Below are 22,626 nucleotides of genomic sequence, written 5' to 3' on the forward strand. Positions count from 1 at the left end.
CAACAATAGTTGGATACGAGTAAACCCTACCATGTTTTTTAAATTTGACTAAATAAAATACGGTTTATCTGATAATTCGGTATCCACACAAATAATAGAAAAAAACAGCTATAATATTGGATTACTCAATGTCGAATAACTTTAATATTTGTATCGTCCGACTCGATACAATATTGTCTCGTATCCCATATAACCTTGTCAACAGTGATTTTTTTTTTGTGTTATTTAAAACCTTCGACTGGATAATTGCAGCACCGATTGATTATTTATGCTCGCCGAAATTAAAGAAAACCGCAATCACTGTTTATACAACGAGATTATTATTATAATGAAGAAACGTTGATTGGTGTCTAATTGATACGTCCATGTACTAATTCCATCAAATTCGTCTGACCCCAACGGTGCTGCCAAATGAAAGTACGTTTAAACTACACAACGCCGCTTCTTAAATTTAAAATGACTTCTTACGTTTTACGAGTAATAAAAGTTGGTTTTCTTGGTTTGGTCGCCTTGGAGAGGATGGAAGTTTCTCTATTTAGACAGTCTAGAGAGAGATAGACAAACAGTTAATGAGATGCTTAAACATCCATTACAATATAAAATTTAGAATTAAATTTGAATCAAATATTTATTCAGATACTTATCTATTATCGATTATTGTAATTTATTAATTATAACCACTAATTATCCAAAAATATAGTTAAATCGACAGGTTTTTTTTATTAATGGGAAAAACGTTGGTTATTGTGTTACAATACTAGAGCCTAGATTCTATTAAGTTTATCCTTATATTTGATTTACATTACATTCTACACTTTATTTTTCAGGTAACTTTCTCGAGTAAATGTATTTTTTTATTTTTATAGTAAAAAATATCGTAAATACTTATACATTTTCCAACTACAGATTTGGCGCAAAAATGGCGGCGAGGCTTGAGGGGTATAAACCTGCCAAAACTTATTTTAGCCATACAAAACATTTAACATCATCACAGCGATTGCTGATATTTTACTATTTAATACATTTCTTTCTTTTTTATAAAATCTAATATTTTATCATCTTTAAGTTTGCATGTTTGCCGACATGCACAATTTTTTGTCTTGTCAAGCGACAGCACGTGAAAAGCTACGCCACACACGCGCTTATGGGAAAATCATAACGAGAGTCGTGCGCGCGCGTGTAAAGATAAGCTCACGGGTTTCACTCTGACGCCAACAACGAGCGTTGATAATAATAATTACATTAGGACGGAAATATTGATTAACACGTCGTCGCATCGATCGTCCACACGCGCTCTCTCGATCATCGAGTCGTGGGCACCGACACCGTTTCGTTGTGGCGGCGCGCGCGCTTTGGGCGGCAGCGTAGGGGCGGCCCGCGGAGAGGAGCACATTACTGCGGGACGTGCCGCTTACGACGCCGTCGCCGCGGCACAAACGCACACTATCTATATATTATAATAATATAGACGACCCAGTCACGATTGCGAGTCGCACGGCGCGAGCGGACGGCCCGGCCGGTGCGGCGCGCGCGCGAGGCCACGGTATAACCGGTCACACGCCCTCGCAGCACGATCAGAAACGGATTCCACGTCTACCGGGATCCCACGGTACCGGTTGAACGCTGTGTGTGTGTGTGTGTGTGTGTAGCGCGCGCGTTCACTTCCCCTACCCCCCACAACACTCTGGTCCTGCCGCTCGACGACGGCCCGTCGCTCGTTAAATCACAACCGGCCCCCATAGATAATGCCGCGCGATAATAATATTATGTATGCGCCGTGCGCGCCGCCACCGTCCTGCTTGTCCACCGTCCACCGCCACCGCCATCCGGCGAAGACAATGTTAAAGAAAACCGCGGCGACGGCCGCCGTGTATTCCTTATAATAATAATAATAATATATACACACGCACGCCAAGACCCATCGCCACCGCCGGCCGGTTAAAAAAATAAAAATAACCGGAGCCGCCGCCGCCGCTGCACTGTCGTTCAAACAATACAAAGGAAAAAAGATCTATACATATCAGAAACCGGGGGCAGGCTTACTGCGTCGAGGGCGGACGGTTGCTCCGTATCGAAATACCTAAAAACATTATTTTGTCCTCTTTGTCAAAGTATATTACCTCTCATCCCAATTTCACAACTGACCGATGACTTATACTAGACTTTATTAATACCTACCTATATTTTGTTGTCAGTATTAGAAGGGGAGAATTGCAAGTGCACTGTGCAGTGTGCCCCGGACGGCAACACGGCCATTAAGATATGCGCGAAATGGAAGCCGGAATCCGCTAAAGACTGTATAAATAAAAACATTATTTATACCTACGGCTTATGGATTCTATTAATGAGGACTGAGGCGAAGGGCGTTGTAAAATTGTTGGGTGCAAAATGTCCTATACAAACTGAATACAATTGAATTACCTATTCATGTTTTACAATACCTAATAAATGTGTGAAACATGGAGTGATCCCGTGTTACTCGTTTATGATACATGACACAAATCTGTATCGGCTTTCTAATAATTTCCATGGAAATGAACCTTAGGGCATAGGGGCATAAAAAAAACAAATAAGAATGGGACCTAGATTTATATTAAACCAAGGGATTTATTAAGGAACATACCTTGGGGAATGTTTTACATAGGTAATATAAGTTATTTAATTCTTCTTAACCTCAACTATACACACACATACGTGAATACTAAGTTGTTTTATTTTCAATAAGAAGATATACTATGGGATGGTCTTACTCCCATCCCGAAATTCTAAAGACAAATTTTCCAGGGAAAGAAAATTTAGAAATTACATGGAGAAGAAGATATAGCATAAGATACCTACGATAAAAAAGAGTAGAATCAAATTGACTTCCAAGACACCTGAGTCCTAACCAGAGCACACTGAAAGAAGAATTTATCATTTTGTAATACAGTGATAGCACTAAATGAGTTTAAAAAAAAATGAATATCAGTTGAAAACGAAGAATAAAAACTGTACAATGTACATTATAATTTATTACTAATATTTACAATGTAATAGAAGCCATAAGATTATGTATAGTTTATATTATATACTACAAATTAAAGTAGCTAATAACATTTATACTAGAATTATACCTACATATATTTTATTACCACTCTCTTTTGGCGAGTGTGCGAAACCATGGTCACACGACGTCCTTCAGATATTCATGAAAATGTTTTTCCTTCATAATGAAGTCACGAGTTTCCAGCAAAAATGATATCTTAATAGGTCCATGCAACCTTGAATACCTATTGTGTGCACCTTCAAAATACGCCTCTTGAGTCTTGTGTTATACAAAAGATGAACTTATATGAAATTGCTTCGTGAATTGATACTTCAAAAATAGCAATATTTCATTAAACAAATTAATTTTCGTACGAAAATAGGTAGTTTTTACATTTATCCCATCTCCAAATACTATAACTGAAACTTGTAGATAAGTGAGTTAAGAAGTCGCCACGACGCCGTTAATGTGTGACTAATTAAACACATGTGTGATATGCGAGTATATTGGCACATATGTCCAGAAAAAACACACTCCCAAAAATTTGCAAAAATAATATTTGGGGTTGGAGAAAGACAGAGCTAGCACGTTTTTTTTTTTGTGTGTGGCCCGCAACGCTGACGTATAACAGCCTGTAACCGGTTTTCGGGCGGTCCAAACGTGGCTTTTATTGTGTTGCCAAGCCTATAATAAAAACCAAAATTAAAAAAAAAACCATCCACGTTTATGTTCAGTGAGACCGCTGTCAAAAGGAAAAGGAAAAAATCCTGCTTAAAATATCGTCGTTTAACGATCGTCGGCGGGGAACGAACGGGTGGAAAAACATATTATTATTATTATTATTATTGTATAGCGACGCAGCGTGCCCATTTATATTTTTGGCCGTATAAGTGTATAATAAATGTACAATACGTATGTTGTATATAATTTAAAAGTTGGTTTTCTTCTTTGAATAATATAATCATATTTTACGACTTATTAAAAAAAAATCACGGACACCGAAACGACACTCAGCGACACGGCGGATAATAATTGGTAATATTTTTTGTATTTTTTGTTTTACACCGTTTTTTCCCCTCGGATTTGTCTCGGATCGTCGTAAAAACGAAACGCCTCATAACTGCCCCTTCGCCATATGTGTGTGTGTGACACCGGCGGCACAGGGCTCGACCCCGTTAAAAACTTTTATTAGCTATACAGACACTCCCAAAATGTTCTACATGCTTAGGTCGTCTCGCGTTTTTGTACATTTCCATAGTTGTTAAACTCGACGTGGAGTACTAAACGTGGGAGTATGCAATTAAGCAAGGGACTCTCTAGCCTCTAATAAAGACTGCACGTGCGCGTTTCGTTATTTTATAACAGCGTTGTTATTAGGTTACACTATTAAATTGGCGCTATGTAAATTTTGACCGTGAAAAGGAGTGGTTATGAGATCGTGGATAACGATTTTGTTCGCTACAAAATCAAACGCGTTCTTGCTTACTACGTTAAGTGGCTGTCCAAGTGCAAAGCACGTGTCTTAAATTTAATTTTTTTCAAAATGCATAAAACGTTAGTAAAAATAAAAAATCACCTATACACACTAATGTCATCTACTGCGATTTTCGCATCAGACATTTTGTTAAGGTAAATATCGCGTTAAGCAATCAAAAATAATTGTAAATGTTGGTTCAAGGAAGTGACAATGAAAATCGAAAATATTAACAACGATTCTATCCCGCACTAATATCAATAGTGCCTACCGTGTGTTAAAAGAACCACTACTTTATTGTGTTTCGAGTTAGTGGACCAAATTATAATTACGCATCTACTTTCTGTGAACTATGGCTGTATGCTAAAATGGTAGAGGTTGAACTCTTGTCTAGCTATACTATACACAATTCTACACTAGTTGTTAATAATGGGGAAACAATATTGTAGGTAAAACACAGTAGTGCATATTTAACACTTGATTGGTCAGTATTAATAGTTTCTGCGTTAGACGATGGTTATAACAGTTGAAGGGGACGTAAATTATACGCTTTAAAAATAATGGTAAAAACGTATTTATGGAAAAGCGTGTAAGTCAAAGCGAAATGGTCGTAGATAAAAAAACGTCGAAATTGTTAAAAAGAGGAGAACTTTAATTAGGTTCTCTCGTCGGTTTTTTAGAAAACTTGTATTTTACCTTAAATACAAGAACTTAAAAAAGTAAAAAAAATGTCAGTATTAAAATATAAATTGTGAATGTTGGGTTAATAATATAAAAAAAAAGCCAACGAGAAAACCTAGATGTTTTACGATTATTATTTAGCCAAAAACAGAGAATATGCGTTGCTATGTTTAGATGACATTTTTTTTAAAATCGCTGTTATGGATGCTGAGCTTGTCCAAAAAATAAATAAAGTACCAAAAGAGAGTCTTAACCGTGGGTAAAGCAGTCGTGTAATTGTAACTCGTATTGGTCATCTCCAATTCTTCAAAATCACAATTGCCAATATCTATCACAAGAAGGATTTTGCCTTCTTTACGACCGACGTTGACTTTTAAAGTTCTGGTCTCGTTAGACTGTTTACAATCACTTTTTAAGCTTACCGGTTTCTCTAAAGTTTCGTATCCAATTAGGACAATGTGGGCATTCAAACCTCTCGGGTTCCTAACGCTTCATCGGCAGCCGAGTTTTTTTACACCAAATACGTTTTTTCAGTAATTTTGGACACTATAACGTGTTCATCAAATCTGTACAGGTAAACTCAATCGTATTCTCAATCGCAATTATTCCTCCATAAGGAGTTGCCATCTGCTGGAGTTTAGACCCTTTTAAACTTCTTGAAGCTCATTAAAATGTTAGCAACTACACTGACGTAGCCTCCAATGGTTACCCACACTTAAAAGGATCTCAAAGGAGTTTTGAAGAGTTTAAACTTTAAGCCAACTTTATAGGCCCTACTCTTTCAGAGCTTATGCTCTAAAGCCTAAATTCTAATGATTCTGTGCCAAAGCATATAACTTAAGATTAATTCTAAAGTCCCCAGGCTTCAACCATTTAGTGTTAAAAAATGGTTTCATACAATTTTTAATTTACACTTTTTACATTAAAATAATACATACAAGGAAGCGCCGTGTATATTATATGGATTTCGTTTTTTGTTAACCGACATTTTTCATGCGGAAGCGATTGATTAGGTAGTTATTACAGGGATATGCCACGGTGGTAAAAATGTTGGAATGCCTTGGAATAATGATCCTTACAATGTTGTTGCGCACGGGTAAATGTAAATTATATAGATAATAATCATTACGATATCCAGTGGTCGTTGCGTCATGCGTGTGTAACGCATTAATTATTAATGTAACAGCAACATCAACAACAACTGCGTCAAAGTAATATTGTACGGCTATTATGCGGAGAAACAATAATAATATAACGTACATGAACTATAGTAATAATATGTAATGTCAATGGGCCCGTACCAAATCGTGGAGGAGTAGGCGTGTCGCGTTTCGAAACGCCGCGGTACGTGCGCGCCAAAAAGAGACGGGCAGCTCACCGCACGGCGAGCAATTGCTGGCGGCAGGCCGGGGCGACAAGCGCTAGCGAGGCTGGGCGCGCTTAACACGCGGCGGCGGATGTGTCGCAGATTGACGGCGGGGAGAGCCGCCGCGAAATACGTGATGGATTAGCGTGGGAACCGCGGACCTGACCGTCGTGCTGGTCACGTGCCCCCCGGCTGGTGGCATTTAAACACCCATTTTCTTCGTGAACACCGCGTACAATAGGCCCACGTACGGGTCGCGACGGAGAGTGTGCGCGCGACGTTGGCTCGCTCGCGTCTTACACGCACGCCTTCTGGCTACCGGCATAAATAATATTATATTATTATACGTATTATACAGAGCACAGGCGACAATTCAATAACATCACAACGTAACCACGTCCATTAGACGGCATTTCTCTGTCGTGCGACGTGCGCTCGTCTTCTTTCATATTAATAATAATACCTATATACACCTTATACACCTTATATTGTTGTGATATTACATGTTTAGCTCTTCGTTCCCACGGTGTAAACGTCCTGTGTGCGCCTCCGAAATGGATCTAGATCTTCGAGTCGTTGATACTTATATATGTGTATAGTTATTTTTTTCGTAAACTGAAATCTTCGTGATTCTTTAATTTAGTTTTATTTTTTTAACATAGTTATGCGGAAATACCAATTCGTGGTACTCGTGTATTCAAGTAATGCAAGAAAACAACACAAACAATGATACATACCTTCATTTAGGAGTTAATTTCAGAAGCGTATTTAAGGAATAAGCACTAGACTGACTAGGAACATATGTTGCCTTCCCATAGTGAAGGAAAAAAACGCTTAATAATTACATGTTCCTTATTAAAAAATATGATTGGTAGCCAATAATAATGACATATTGCGCATTCATACTAATAGTTGATACCTAAAAAGGTAGATACTGATAAGTTTACCTAAAATATACTTGTTTTCATACACACTATTCTTATTATTATTACTTTAAAGTTTATATAATACATTGGATTTTTATTTTCATTATTAAATTTGTATCGCATTTTGCATCATACATCGTTTTAAACATTTGTTTGCACAAATCGAAATCTAACCCTACTTATGTCGATTAAAAAAGCAATAACTTATAATATATTTAAAAGACAAAACGAAATTTAAATGGCATCGAATCTTATCGGGTTTGGGTCGCTTTGTAATCGAAACACTATCTTCTTCACTTTTAACGCGATAGAGCGAGTGCATATAGAGGGTTTGCTGCAGAACTTTTCTCTTAACTTTTTTTAATATTTAAAAATGATGAAAGTAGCACCGTCTGTGGACTGTGTCGTATACGTAGAGTTCCGAATGTACATGTTGCCCCAATTGAAAACGAAGCTTAAGACAAACAGACAACTTTAAAAACCGATTAGATTATGTTAGGTGGCTCAACTAATTTTGAAAATAAAAACATGTAATTGTATATTAATAATAATTACCCATATCGTAGTTATCGTAGTGTTTTTAATCGCTATCAATTATGGTAATTCGTTTGAATTTACCAAAGTCTAACGTGAGTTACGTTCGTATTCGTAATTCATTTGCCAACTGAAAATCTACCAGACTAAGTCTAGATAATTAAAAACTATTTGAAAATAATTACAACAAATAAATAACTAGCAAATTAAAAATTGAAACTGCGCATATGCATAAAATGTTCCAGCAACCAAACACAAATCCAATTTAACTGAATCAACTAAAAAACTAAATGATACGAAATCTAAAATTGATAATTTTGAGGAAACAAACATATCTAAAAAACAAATGGAAATAAAACTAAAACGTCAAAAGTGGTTAGAAGGCAGGCCCTAACGAAGGTAAAGTATAAAATAATAATCAATAAACCAAGAACTTTTGCTATTGTAATTGTTGTTATGCAGAAAAATAAGTATAGAAAAAATGAAATTGATAGCGGCAAAGAGAGCTTCTGATAAGGCAGTAGTCATACCTAAAATTAAAACGAAAAAAATGAGTAAAAGTACATCTAAGCGGCGCAATGTAGTAGACATGATGTCACATGTCATACGATTTTTTAATGTCTGATAAGGTATATTATATAGTTTTTTATTTTGCGATCATGATGATAATAAATTAATAAATTTTGTTTTTAATATAAAAACATAAATCATGTTATAATTATATTCTTTTAAAATGCCTAAAAATGTAGGCTAAAGTATTGTTTTTAGTAGCTAGTGAAATGTCAAAAATAATCTTCTGATGCAATTTTAACTAACTATAAAATTATCAACATGTTTTGTATTAGAACATTTAAATAATATTAGTGCATTATTTCAAAATTCTCAAAATTTCAAAGTTGCATAATATGCTATTTGATTATGATAGAAAAAATGTTATGTTGTAATTGTAATGTATTTTACTACCTAAAAATAGTTTGTTCAATAGCTTGTAAACTGTCAACAATAATCTTTTTATACAATTTTAATCAACTATGTATTGAGTTGTTCTCATGTTTATTTTATCATAATTTATATTACTATGTATATCAATGATATACATTTGTTCGTTCAAAATTACGTGAATGTTATGGAATAAATCGCAGAATGCAAAATTCAATGCAATTATATATTTCTAGTGTAAAAAGAAATATTAAAGATGTTTTGGCCAAAGACAGTGGGTTTGAATTCTGCGATGTATGTTTAACAATAATAATTAGTTTTCCAATCCGCTTTAATAGCAGAAAAAAATTCATTATTTACAGATAAATGTAATCAAAGATTCTTCTGTTAAAGCGTTTAACAGAACAGACGTTGTTTATTTAACTCACGACAGTAATAATGTTATAAGTACTTTGGACGAAGATAAAATTTACGTAATAGGAGGCCTGGTGGATCATAAAACGCGAAAAGTAAGTTTAATTTCGATAATTTTCCACACAGTTCCGTACATTACTTGTTGTATGCTCAGCGTGCTGGTCTGAAACGTGTCAGGTCTCTCGGTGTCGCTCGTCTACCTACTAAAATAATTGATATGAAAACATGGACGACTTTAACTATGTATCATGGTAAGTTCGTGCTTAAAAATAAAATAATAACCACTTTAATAACACTTATTACTTTTTTTAGTTTATGAATTGTTATCAAAAGTGGTTGCTGATATGCATTTTTAAGTACATTACCAAAACGTAATTTAATTATACAAATAATCAAGACCTAAGTCAACACACAGATGTAAGCGAATTTGTGAAGACAATTCTACAAGCTAAATGTTTTTTATATTTAAAATTAAATGCTCGAGAAGTCGTTAACAATAATGTAATATTTATGTACAAAAAATAGTACAAGCTTATTGAAATATTAAATAGCATTTTTCAGTACCTGATTGATAATTTTCGTTATTTGTTAACCTATATAAACACTCGAATGTCTATACAAAAAAATGTACGCAACCATGTTTCTTATTGAAAAATGTGTAGATTATCTTATCCCAGTATTTTATACGCTGCCATATTATTTACAGTGTATTATCATATAATATGATCGTGTACTGAAGTGTATTAATAAAGCTTTAAAGTCTGAAATGCAATTGTTTTGGCTTTGGAGTCGGTGCGATAAAGCTGATTAGAAAGTGATCTGTGATTATAAATTGATTAGAATTAAATTCGCTAGTACGTCCCATAGTAAAATTTGTAAGAAAATAAATTTTAAGAAATGCATTCGACGAATCCTTTATCGGAATAACATTACTATACAAACCTGGTCTCAACTCTAGCCGTTTGCTCTTCGAACACGACACGGACCCCAATTTGAACACGGTCTTTATTATAAACATGACTTCCAAAAAACAAGTTTTAAAATTCCACCGCGATGATGATACTTATATAGGTAGTAAATAACAAATATCTTCGGGGGATACTTAGATGTACCTACACTATGTAACGTGCAACATTCAAGTTTTGTTTCGACGGATGAGTTGTACCCCGTCGGCTTTTATACCCTCTAATTAATATAATTTTGTCCGATAGAAGGAGACCATTAAATCCTTTCTTACAGAATGACATGTTTATTTCTTTGACCATTATTAAAAAAAAAAAAAAACTCAATCGTGTTCTGCGTGTATTGATTTACATTAACGGATTTAAAAATAATTTACATAATGCGTTTACACGTACCCACTACCCAACTATATTATAAGTGATCTCACGCAATCGTGTCTTTCTGTAAACAATTATTTTCTAATGAACAGCGAAATCAATGCTAAGATTAGGATTATTCATTACACAAGATATTTTTAATACCTCAAAGGTATGGAGTAAGGCAACCTTAAATTTATTTTTAACAACTGGTTTAATTGTGTATAAAACTACCAAGATTTTAATTATAATTTTTATTGCCCACCCAATTATAAGATTATCTTCAAATTGGGGAGGGGATAGGGATGGACTGTTGAGCACATGTTTTACCAGTCATGTAACTTTAAAACCTACATTTATTTTTTAACATATTATATCAATTCATTTGATTGTAAACATAAGTTCATTAAGTATGCAAATACGTTTTGTATATTATCTTGAATAGATCATTAAAATTTTTAACATATAAATAAAGGTTAAATATTTTTTTAAAAAAACTTTAGACTACTTAGTATATATACATAATATTTATTGTTACCGTGGAAAATGTAAATTTTAGAATAGGTACCCTTAATACAGTAACAACTAAATGCTTTACATTTTCACGTTTATAGAAACTACTATGTAATTATAGGCTAAATTTGATAATGCGTATTCGTTACTTTGGAATGGAGACCATTTGTGGTGAAAAAATACCTTAAAAGTATTTCAAACCGGACGGGTTATCATTCACCAACCATGAATTAGAACAGGGCATTAGTCATCAAGGCGAACATGCATATACTTGCACTTGTATGTATACAAATTGCATACATATTGGGCCGTATTTGTATATTTTACAAATTTTTTATCATGACAAAATAATAAGTATTTATGTAGATCAATATATTTTTGAGGCTATGTTTTAGTTTTAACTTTTTAAACAATCAAAAAAAAATTATAATGTCTCGTCATTTTTTTTTGTGTTAAAAATGTAATTCAAATTGTATTAAGAAAGTACAAATACATTTTTATATGGCAACTTTCTTAATTGCTTTGTCTTAATTCTCTAATATATTATTTATCACTACGAAATGTAGTTAATTTACTTTAAATATTATTTTAGAATTTAATAGTTACGCATAACTTCTGATTATTACGTAAAAAATTCATGTTGTGAATCATTATTAATTGTAAACTTTAAACTATGTTGTGTTAAATCTAATTAAACAAATCACAAATGTTTAAATAAAACTTAATATAGAATAAATTAATTTAAATGCATCACTTCATTTTTTACATTATATCTCATTTTTTTTTTAAATAACATATTAAAGTACTACCCATATTTCCAAACAAGTAGTTAACAGTTTACACAAATATCCAAAAAATAATAAAATATATAAAAGAGTCGAATTCGTAATGAAATCAACGACCTAGAACAACAATAACTAAACAACATGAGTAAAATATTTATTTAGTGAAAAATTATTTCACTATAAATTCTGCATTATTATTAAATAATTTCTGCATTTATTTTTAAAAGCAGAAAAATTAATTTTAGCAATTTATAATAAAATAATTATTAAAATTTCTTTATCTTAAAGATTTACAAATGAAAATACATGGATACAAAATGTAAATATTATAATGAAGTATTATCCTAAAGGTGAAATATATAAAACTGGTTTATAAATGTTGGTATTTTTCTGATATTGTGTTTCCAAACCAAATAAATTAAAGAATAGAATAATTTTACAAAAACGATATTTAATATTTTGAATCAAAATTTTTGTAATATTGTTTGTACATAAATAACAAATTATTGTCAACAACGTATCAAGATTTAATTTATAAAAATAAAACATTTTTAGTTTTTAGAATTGTCTTCTACAACAATGTCAGAGTTAATTATATCTGTATGTTCATTTTGTTCTTCATCGTTTTTTATAATATGATTTTCTTCATCTGACGAACTTTCATGTTTTGCTGAAAATATTTTACGTTTTGGTAATGTACTTAAAAGGGCTTCTTTCCAAGAATTGCCAGAAACTACCTTTGACAACACTTCATAAACTAAAAAAATTATTACGTGTTATTCAAGTGATTATTATTTAAATTTTAGGCACAAACTTACCATGATTAATAGTTAATATTTTCCTTGTTTTCATATCAATATTTTCAGTAATAGGTAGTCGAGCGTGAGCAACACCTAGAGATTCTGCGACTTTTAGACTAGCACCCTAAGTATACAAAGAGTTATGTTCTTAACTATGTGTGTGAAATTATCTAAATTAAACTTACTTTACACGAATTATGGTCAACCAGGCCTCCTATTATGTAAATTTTGTTTTCATCCATAGTATCTATGATATTTTTACTATCGCTAGTTAAATAAACAATATCTTCTTTGTTGAACGCTTTGTCAAAAGAATCCGTGATGTAATTTATCTGTAAACAATTTTTTTTTCCACTATAAAATTGGTTTTAATAAATTAAATATTATAATTGAACATACATCCCAGAATTCAAACCCATTATGTTTGGCCATAGTTTCTTTAATTTTTCCTTCGAAACTACAAAAATATAATTGCATTGGATTCTCCATTCTGCGATTTATTCCATAACATCTAAGTAATTGATTTGAACACTTGCATAAGTCCTAGATAAAAACAAATGTACATAATTTATATAGAAATATAAATTATGATATAATAATCATGAAAACAATTTAATACATAGTTGGTTAAAATTGTATAAAATATTATTGTTGATAGTTTACAGGCTATTAAAACAATGCACTCTAGATTTTTAGGCAGTTAAAAACATTACAATTACTACATAATTTTTTTTTTCTATCATAATCAAATATCATATTTTGCAAATTTTAAGAGTTTCAAAATAATGTACTGATATATTTACATATTATATCGATTTATTAAGAAATAAATTCAGGAACTATATTTCTTGCTAGTAATGCATACTAATTAATATACATAAAAGTGTATAATATATAATACATTTGTGAACTATTAAGAATATAATAAAGAATAGTAATAGTAAAGTAATGGGAAATATTGCACTATTCGAATAATTATTTTGATTATTTATGGCTTTGGATTTTAATTTTCGATATTCTAATAGATACCATTAAGTATTCAAATCCTTTAAATTGCACAAATAAGTAAAATTAACTATTATTAATTTTAAAACTATTAGAGCCCAAATATTAATACTAATTAACAACTTATCAATAACCTTTTCATTTTTATTACACATAAAAAAAAACTATAATTCATACCTTTTCAGACATTAAATGATCGTATGACATGTCTAAGACAACACGCTGCTTACATGTACTTTCACTCATTTTTTTTGTTTTTACTTTAGGTATTTCGTTACCAGATGCTTTCATTTCGGCTTTCCATTTTCTTTTTTCTTTCTTTTTTTCTTTATTGAATTTTCTGTAAAACAAAAATTATAATAACATAAGTGTATACACAATATAAGTGTATATACAATATGCACTTATATTTTATACTTTACCTTCGTAATGGCTTGTTTTCTAACCATTTTTGCTGTTTTAGAATTTTTTTCATTTGTCTTTTGGACATTGGTGTTTCAACGCCATTATCATTTTTAAATTTCTTACAATCTTCTTCATTTATATCATTTAGCAGTCTTTTAGTTGATTCATTTGAATTCGATCCTTGTTTTTGGAATGAAATATCTGATGTATCTGCAGGTTTAGTTGAAATATATTCGAGTTTTGTGGATGAAATATCTGATGTATATGCAGTTTCAGTTTCTGTAGTCATTTTAAATTCTTCATTTATTTAGAATAAACTGGCTAGATCTTCAATTGTCAAACGAAGTACGATAATACGAAATCGGAAATACGCACGTACCGCACGAGTTGGACTTTTTGTTATCAAGATTTAAACGAACAACCATAATTGATAACGATAAAAAAGAGAACGATATCAGCTGCTGTTGTTGTTAAGCCGGGTAAAATTGTGCGGTAACCATAGATATATATAATAAACTAGATTGCTAACTGTACATGCCACCAATAGAGAAGATTGAAGCAGCCACTTTCCGCCATCTTGGTAGGAATTAGAACCTTATCACTCGAGAATAATATATATTTATAACAATTACATGTATATATAATATTGATATAATAATATATACAGATATATATTATATACATTGATAACACACATAAATCCCACCAGAATGGCGGACCGTCGGCTTCAATTCTTATCGCTAGTTGGCAATCTAGTTTATTATATATATCTGTGGCGGTAACTGGCTATGTAATTGTTATCTTTATTTTACCAAATTATTGTAACCACTTAACATCAGCTGACCGCATCAATGATGAGAATATTCGATATCGGTCGATGGTTGTCTACAGCCTAAATGCCCTGATGCCAAATACACATTTGACATTACACTATGCGTGATACCTAGTTAAGTTAGAACGTCTGTTAGCGACGTTCATATGCCGGTTAAAATTACTGTATTGTGAATGTATATTACCTATTCATAATTTTTTAATTTTCATTAACAAAAGGTTAAATTAAACACGGCTTGTTTAAACAACTACCTGAGGTACCGTTCATATCATAGACTGGATATATATGAATGAGTTTTAGTGTTAATCTATTGACGAAGATAGTTCGCCGATTATCATATAATTCAATGGCGGATTATAACGTTGCACGTAAGTTGTGATATTTTTCTACAATATTTAAATAATATGTAGTTTAAATTGTAATGTAGTTAATATATTTATGTTATATATTTGCTTAGTTTTTTTTATTACAAAATATAATTTGACGTTCCTAAAGTGCATGTAACATTATCAGTATTGTTGGCAACGGTCATGTTTGCAAAATATATTTCATCGTTTTTCTTTGTCAGGAACCTAAGCATCAAATCACAATTAAAGATGACAACGTCTACTAGCATCGATACATTATCTGAACAAGGTCGCCAGGAATTTTTCAATTCATTTGACAATGTTCTTACTGACTGTGATGGTGTCATATGGATGTTAAACAATGTCATTTCTGGTGCACCAGAGGTCATGAATGGTTTCAAAGCACAAGGCAAAAAGGTTTTCTTTGTCACAAACAATAGTACCAAAACACAAACCCAAATTTTAGAAAAGTTCAAGACGCTTGGTTTCAAGGCTTGCAGTAAAGATGTAATCACCACTAGTTTTTTGGCTGCTAAATATTTGAAAGCTAATATGGACCCTTCTAAACGAGTCTATGTTGTTGGATCACCAGCTATCGCTAGTGAACTCGACGATTTAGGTATTAAACATTTTGGTGTAGGCCCTGATTATTTACAATCTTCAGTGCCGACATTTGTTGAGAATGTAAAGCTTGAAGATGATGTGAATGCTGTGCTAGTTGGATTTGATGAACACTTTAGTTATCCAAAAATTTTTAAGGCCGCATCATATTTGAAAGATCCAAATTGTCTGTTTGTGGCAACTAATACAGATGAAAGTTTTCCAGTCAATGGTACACGTTTTATTATGCCTGGTACAGGTAGTTTAGTATGTTCAGTAAAAACTTGTGCCGGTCGTGAACCGTTCATAGTAGGAAAACCGTTTAGTTACATTCGCCAAGTGCTAATGGAAACCAGTAATATTGATCCTTCAAGAACATTGATGATCGGTGACCGTTGCAACACTGATATCTTACTAGGTAAACGCAGTGGTTTTAAAACACTTTTGGTTTTAACTGGTGTAAATACTTACAACGACATAGAAAATTATAGAAAATCTGATGATCCTGAGTTACAAGAATTGGTACCTGATTATTATGCTGAAAGTATAGCTAGTCTGAAAAACATATTTCCTGTGTCATTGTGATCAGCATTACATGTTAATATTTTAAACATTTTGTCATAGGTATTACTTTTTTTTATGGTCTATTAATGTTCACAAGCTATTTACTTCTATTTTTTTCACTAACTATTAAACTAAATAAAAAATTGTAACCAACAGAATTTTAGGCTTCTTTATTATTATTTTTTTTTAATACATTTTAACGTCAACTATTATAGTGTTATGTTGATATTTGCAATATACTTTATGTTGAATATGTGTTTAATAATGTTTTCTTTTTTAATTAAATGGAATTATATGGTTATATCAAAATAAAATATGTCAGAACGTCTTGTTTATTTTTATAAAAATAAAAAAAAATACAAACTATCATATTATATCCTTACGCTGAATAGTTTCCTAATGAACAAAGTTGACAATTTGTGGATATCCTGGATAGAGTATAGATTGTATAAAATGGTAATATTTGGATTCAGTTAACTTTAAAGTTTAAGTACATATTAAATCTTAAATCTACTTGTTTACTTAATTTTTATATCTTAACTCTAGTTTACAAAACCATAGACTCTGACATGTAATGACGATTATATTTTATCACTTTTTGAAATGTACGAAAAAAGTTTGTTACTAGTTAGTATAATTTCATGTTTCGCCATGCGTTCATCAGTAAGATAACATGGTTAAGGTACATAGACCAACCTTTTTTTATCGCATTTGAAGAATATTATTTTTTATGTTATAATTACATAAATTACATTAAGTGTGTATTTCAAGCCTTAAACTACTTATTGGAATATTGTATCAAAATGTATGGATCTGGTTGTTCGCTTGCTTTATAGTCTAGAATCTAGATCATTGTTATTAATAAATACTTTATAGAAATAAATGTTTTTTCGAAAAGTTAATGTTTAATTAGGTGGCCTTCTCAGAGAAAAGACTAGAGTTAAAAGGTTTATAATTTTAAAAGCTTTTCTATGATATAGTCTATGTTTCAATTTATGACTATAATAATATTATTCTATACGATTTTAGTATTTTAGAAGATATAATCGAAGAAGCATTGAAGAAACTAAAAAATCATTTGAAGAATTATTTTAGTTTAATCATTGATTGTAAATATTAATATTAACAATCAATGGTATAATATTCATATAATATAAATTATTTATTAAAATCTAGGGTAATTTCTAAATAATTTTTTGAGATAAAATGGGTACTACTTTGCAAAATACTAAAACTCATCAGACGAAGACTTTAAATTGGTTTTACTTTTTAGGTACACAATAATTTATGTTATTCGTTTTTTATAGGTATAATATTAATACCAAGTACATTTGAAATGAATTAGTTTTCAATTTAAAACCCTCCCAACCTAATTAATATACGAGAGATATTAAATGTTATTTAGATTTTTAAATTAAACTCCGATTGAGTTTTTTTTTTGGTATAGTGTCTAAATAATAATCATAAGTTAAAGCTTGTTAAAATAGGTACGGAGAATATACTAATTACTATATTAGTGGTAAGTACCAGGTCAGTTTATACATTTGATATATCTTTAGATTTTAGGCAATTGCTAAACATGTACCCACTACTAGAATATAAATGATTTATTTTTCCACCTAGACAATAACTGTTCAATTTATCATTTAGATACTCTTTGTAGTGTGTTGCTCTTGATTACATATTTCTTGATAATTTTCACCTTTAGTTTTTTGGTATCTACAGACACTTTCTTTTTTGAAAAAAAAAAATAAGTAGGTATACTTTAGTTGCCATAGTCTTAATAATTTACTTGTTTAAACAATTGTATTTTGCTTTGCAACTGAAGTTTATCATTTTCATAACACAGTGTAGCCATTTTTAATTTAAAATGCTAACTAATGAATTTGTAATAATTTTATTTATTTTGGAATATCTTACTATCAACTTTATATATTAACACGTTTACTTATAATCTTATTTTTAAGTTAGATCCAATACAATTTTGCAGTGACATTCATGATACTCTAATGCCCTTCATATATTTTATGCAGGTTATGTGTTTCGACCTTGTTTTGCCCGAAAGAATGCAGACTGGTTTATTAATCATCATAAATATTTCAACTGAAATTATATTAATATAAATGTATTTATTTCTTAACAAATAAAAAATAATTAATTATAAAAATTACAATATTTTGTAAACAGTAATCAGTAAGTAAAAGTATACAGTTTACGTTTTACTGAATAAATATTATCTGATGAACATTTTGTTTAATACATGTATGGACTTATATCGGGGAGTAGGTCCTGGGTTCGGACCTAGTTCAATCGTGGAATTGGCAGAAGTGGTGGTTTAGTCGTCTTAAGTTAGATGAACTAAACATCATTTTTATTATGCCTTATTCAACCAAATTTTTGGATTCCACTTAAATTAAATTAATATTGACATGGTTTACACCTATACTCTTAAATTAGGTTTGCCAACGTTTCGGATGCCTTCATTTACCATCTTCAGGGCTGTGTTGCGTGCTGGTTATGTGCTGTTGTTTCCGCTGCTGCCTGTAGACTGACCACGCGAAAGATGTAGGCTACAGAAGAAAATAAAAATTTACAGTTGGTACAGGCAGCAGCGGAACGAGTAACAGGCAACCAGCACACTATACAGTCTTAAAGATGGATTATAAAAGTCTTCCGAAAAGTTGGCAAAGCAGGCGATGCTGTGAACCATGAAAATGTTTAAAAAAAATCTATAACAAGCTATAACCAATTTCATATTTATAATATTTAAATAATTATGAACTTATTATAATAGTTTTCTCCTAAATTCCTAATTAAGTATTTGAATTAATTATCACTGCTTGGAAACTGCTGATTTAATATTATTCATATTAAGCATGTAACAGATTGTATCTTAACAGTTTAGTATTGACTAACTACAAGTTCAATTAAAATTACAAATATAATTTAATATTTAAATAAACTATTTATTTGTTTGCGAATTCTAGTTCCTAAATTTTGTTAAGTATTATCACGCCACCTAATTAAACTTTAACAATTCCGTTAAAAAATAAATGGTGATTAAGCATCAACAACGTTTTATCCCATCCGACTATACGACTTGAGGTATAGAATGTCAATAATTTTAAGAATACTAATTTTAGAACTCAGAGATGCTAACTACACCTGCAAGCTCTTATCTACCCTTATTGCGCCCATGAACGAAGTATAGAAAGTGTGATTTTAATATTGGCGTGACATACTCAATAAGATTATATGCAATAAATGTAATTCAAAAGTTACATATTCATTTATTTTTATTTTTAGAAAAACGGATCGAGTATCTAGGAAAAAATCAAGTGTTGCACGAGCATGAATTGGAATCGCATGACCCTTTAAAACTATTTAAAGTATGGTTCCAAAAAGCTGATTCAAACAAAATGATTAGAGAGCCGAATGCAGCTTGCTTAGCCACGGCCACAAAGTAATAACTCGGGTCTCAGTGTAAACCAAGGGTCTGGATATTGTTCTTAAAAAGTTCCTATCCGATATTTGTTCCCGATAAAATAAGTTTATTTGTTCCGGAACAAATAAAAGAGTAAAATATTTTTACTCCAGAACATATACTGCGGAACAAATGATTAAGTTCCGGAAGAAATTCTGGATCATTATCAGGACCCTTGGTGTAAGCACGTTGTTTTTTTCCCTAATTATAATTTTTATAAGTAATTTTGCCACCTAAAACTTCACTTTTCTCGTTTCTTACATGTTGAAATCTTTTGCTTCATCCAACCACATTTATTTTACTCGTCATATCTTCAATTCCTGCATAGCTAAATAGGTACTACTGCATTATATTGGCAAGTTATTTACCTATTATTATTGTAATAATTTTAGAGATGGCGTTCCGTCTGCGAGGTTTGTTTTGCTTAAATATTTTGATAGTTCTGGTTTCACGTTTTTCACAAATTCCGATAGCCGTAAAGGCAGAGAACTGGTAAATATTTCAGTTAGAATGCCTTTTACATTATTTTAAGTATAATTTACTGACCATTGCAGGAGGAAAACCCCAGGGCTGCAATGACGTTTTACTGGGATCAAATGGACCGATCGGTAAATTTACAACTGTTCCTTAAGGGGGGAGTATGGTTAATTCGTGCAAAAAACGGCAAATTTTTGTGAATTTTTTTTGACGACACAGTTAAAATCTGTTTATTAAAACTAATGGTACATTAAAGTATAACATTCGAAGAATATTGTGTAATATTTTCATGTAGAAATATTAAAAAATACGGCAATGGCGGCAATTATTCGGAAGCGTCTCGGAAAAAAGTAGAATTGCGGTGTCCCTCATAACTCGATGCTGGATCATCCGAAATTAAAAAAATCAAATTCTTTCGTTAGATAATTGCTTTCCCCAGGTAACGCTGGGAGGGTTTTTTGAAATTTCAATTTTTCACTTTTTGGGAACACTTTGAAGGGAAAAACGCGATTTTTGCGAAAAAAATCGGCTAATTTGTTATTGTAAAATAAAAAATATTAACAAATTTGAAAAAAAACTCTCCAGCATTACCTCGTTAGTTCTGTACTGAAATAGTGTTCAAAATTTCAAAAGGATCGGTGTAGTAGTTTTGAAGTTATGGTGGTCACCGAATTTGAAAACGTGAGTTGTGGGAAAAACGCTTTAAAGTTAACGATAGAGCGCTCGGGCCGGGCAGCTATAAAATTCCGACAACTCATAACGTCGTCAATTTTGTTCCGATCGACTTGAAATTTTGACACAATATTCTTAAGATATTATGCATTCAGTTAACAAAAAAAAATTTAATACCCTACCCCCCCCCCCTTAAGTAAATAAAAACCGTTTCGCTATAAATAACAGTAACGTTATAGGTACGAATTGAAGGCCGTGTAGAGAAAATGCAGCCTGGTGATTCGAGCGTATATTTTAGTTCGAGACCTAGAGCCAGTCAGATAGGAGCACATGTCAGCCGCCAAAGTACAGTGATCGCCAGCAGGGAATATTTGGAAAAATTAACCGAACAAATTGAAGCCAAATACAAAGACAAGGAGGTTCCCAAACCTGATTATTGGTAAAAACCGCAAAACCTAAATTACATAATAATATTGCCTTATTTTTTGCTAGACACGTGTAAACATCTTTCCGGATACACAAAAGATTTTTATTACCACTATTATTTTATTTGCTAAATATTTACTCTTTATGTTCGAATTAGTATAACAAAGTGTATTAAAACTGCTTAGCGAGGATGCGTTTTTATTTATAATTTCTGGTACTAATTGTTGTGTTTTCTGTCACTAGGAACGGTTACAAGATAATCCCGCATAGTATAGAATTTTGGCAAGGGCAGTCGGATAGACTTCATGACCGTATACAATTTATACGTTCTGAAGACGTTGGAGAACATAACAAAGACGTTTGTCAAAAGGGAGAGAACGGCTGGGTGTTTTACCGGTTGTCTCCTTAACAAGATGAACTCCTGTTATATAAATATTCCATAATCGCTTGTCTTCCGACTTCCGTAAAATGTAGTATAGATATTATGTTATGAAGTTAATACTATTAATTTTAGTGATTAGTATAAAACAACTTTATAAAATCAGTGTATATTCATTATTCAACCATACCGTTTAATGTTCTGTAAACTATTAAAAACAAACTATTGTGTACACATAAGACTGTTAGAATTATTATAAGCTGTATTATAAAAGCTTAACGGCCTTACTAAAGATAAATGAATACTATTTAATAGTAGCTGATCTTACTAACACATTTTTTTCATGAATAAAAACGATACTATATTTATATATTTAGCTTGGATACGGATCCGAGAAGACTTGAATTGAAATGAACATTATTAATAATAAGGTTTTATCGATATTTGCATTTTTATCTTCTACAGATTCGCATCCAAGCGTTTATTTAGTCACCTTCAGTTCAGTTAAAATAATTCCTGTTGGCCTGTAATCTCTCTCGTTCAAAATACATATTATGTGTGTAGGTGTTCTATGTATAATCAACTATAATACCTATGAAATTACTAATTAAGATAAGTGAATTTTTTTTATAATATTTCATTATTAGATAATAAAATAT

General features: G+C 31.6%; 2 protein-coding genes across 3 annotated transcripts; one reads left to right on the plus strand and one right to left on the minus strand.

The window, feature by feature from the left end:
* Nucleotides 1-12,405: 12,405 nt before the first annotated feature.
* LOC126841869 (tRNA methyltransferase 10 homolog A) lies at nt 12,406-14,711 on the minus strand. Its single transcript, XM_050578612.1, has 6 exons — nt 14,204-14,711; nt 13,959-14,121; nt 13,176-13,319; nt 12,962-13,108; nt 12,795-12,900; nt 12,406-12,733 (listed from the first exon to the last, which is right to left on the minus strand). The coding sequence occupies exons 1-6, from the start codon at nt 14,473-14,475 to the stop codon at nt 12,528-12,530; spliced, it is 1,038 nt and encodes a 345-aa protein (XP_050434569.1). The 5' UTR covers nt 14,476-14,711; the 3' UTR covers nt 12,406-12,527.
* A 291-nt stretch (nt 14,712-15,002) lies between these two features.
* LOC126841737 (pyridoxine/pyridoxamine 5'-phosphate oxidase) lies at nt 15,003-22,514 on the plus strand. 2 transcript variants are annotated; one of them, XM_050578357.1, is made up of 6 exons: nt 15,003-15,386; nt 19,836-19,992; nt 20,406-20,505; nt 20,568-20,621; nt 21,402-21,601; nt 21,832-22,514. In XM_050578357.1, exons 1-6 carry the CDS (start codon nt 15,308-15,310, stop codon nt 21,995-21,997), a joined length of 756 nt encoding a protein of 251 aa, XP_050434314.1. In that variant the 5' UTR covers nt 15,003-15,307; the 3' UTR covers nt 21,998-22,514. The 2 variants fall into 2 exon arrangements, with proteins under 2 accessions (XP_050434314.1, XP_050434313.1); XM_050578356.1 differs by lacking the exons at nt 19,836-19,992; nt 20,406-20,505; nt 20,568-20,621; nt 21,402-21,601; nt 21,832-22,514 and adding an exon at nt 15,587-16,687 and having other exon boundaries at nt 15,064-15,386.
* The last annotated feature ends 112 nt before the right edge of the window (nt 22,515-22,626 follow it).

The sequence above is a fragment of the Adelges cooleyi genome, unplaced genomic scaffold (assembly GCF_023614345.1).
Source record: "Adelges cooleyi isolate 19-005CV unplaced genomic scaffold, UGA_ACOO_1.1 ACOO_flye_CR_arks_rails_tigmint_CR_PRNA_41, whole genome shotgun sequence".
Taxonomy (NCBI): domain Eukaryota; kingdom Metazoa; phylum Arthropoda; class Insecta; order Hemiptera; family Adelgidae; genus Adelges; species Adelges cooleyi.